The sequence below is a fragment of the Limulus polyphemus genome, unplaced genomic scaffold (genome assembly GCF_000517525.1).
Source record: "Limulus polyphemus unplaced genomic scaffold, Limulus_polyphemus-2.1.2 Scaffold1597, whole genome shotgun sequence".
Lineage (NCBI taxonomy): Eukaryota > Metazoa > Arthropoda > Merostomata > Xiphosura > Limulidae > Limulus > Limulus polyphemus.
Genome location: NW_013667207.1, coordinates 61197 through 61688, shown reverse-complemented (window position 1 = coordinate 61688; position 492 = coordinate 61197). Strand labels below are relative to the sequence as shown.

Sequence of the window (492 nt, the reverse complement as noted above, 5' to 3'; positions counted from 1 at the left end):
TTGTTTATGATTTGTTTTTATCAAAGCCAAAAGTACACTGTTTAACTTGTTAAAATAGATGACACTGTAAATATAATCTGGTATAAATTATATAATGACTTGTGGAGAGCCTACAGAAAGTAAAAAATGACTCTCAGACCAAGGCTTAAAGTTAGTGCCCTGATTTACAGGGACCATATAATCAACTGAACCAAACTCTTCATTTTATCCATCCATAGCACCCCAAAAGCTCCATGGAACTACTTATATAGAATCTTTGGTTTAATGTGCACTAAAATGAATTGAAATGGTGAGTATGAACAATTTTATTGCATAATCAACATGGTTTCGCTAAAGGAAAATCTTGCCTAACAAATCTTTTAACATTCTTTGAAAAGGCTACTGCTTATGTAGATGAGGGTAAAGATGTTGATTTGGTGTATCTGGATTTTCAGAAAGCATTTGACAAGGTGCCACATAAAAAGCTTGTAAAAAAATTAGCTCTATAGGTGT

At 32.5% G+C, this 492-nt stretch overlaps 1 protein-coding gene across 1 annotated transcript in view; it reads left to right on the top strand.

The window, feature by feature from the left end:
• Positions 1–281: 281 nt before the first annotated feature.
• The window catches only part of LOC111086973, a 10612-nt gene continuing 10401 nt past the window's right edge, over positions 282–492 (top strand). The window contains exon 1 of the mRNA XM_022391958.1: positions 282–289. Within this exon, the coding sequence (XP_022247666.1) occupies positions 287–289 (3 nt within the window). The 5' untranslated portion in view covers positions 282–286. The remainder of the gene's footprint in view (positions 290–492) is intronic.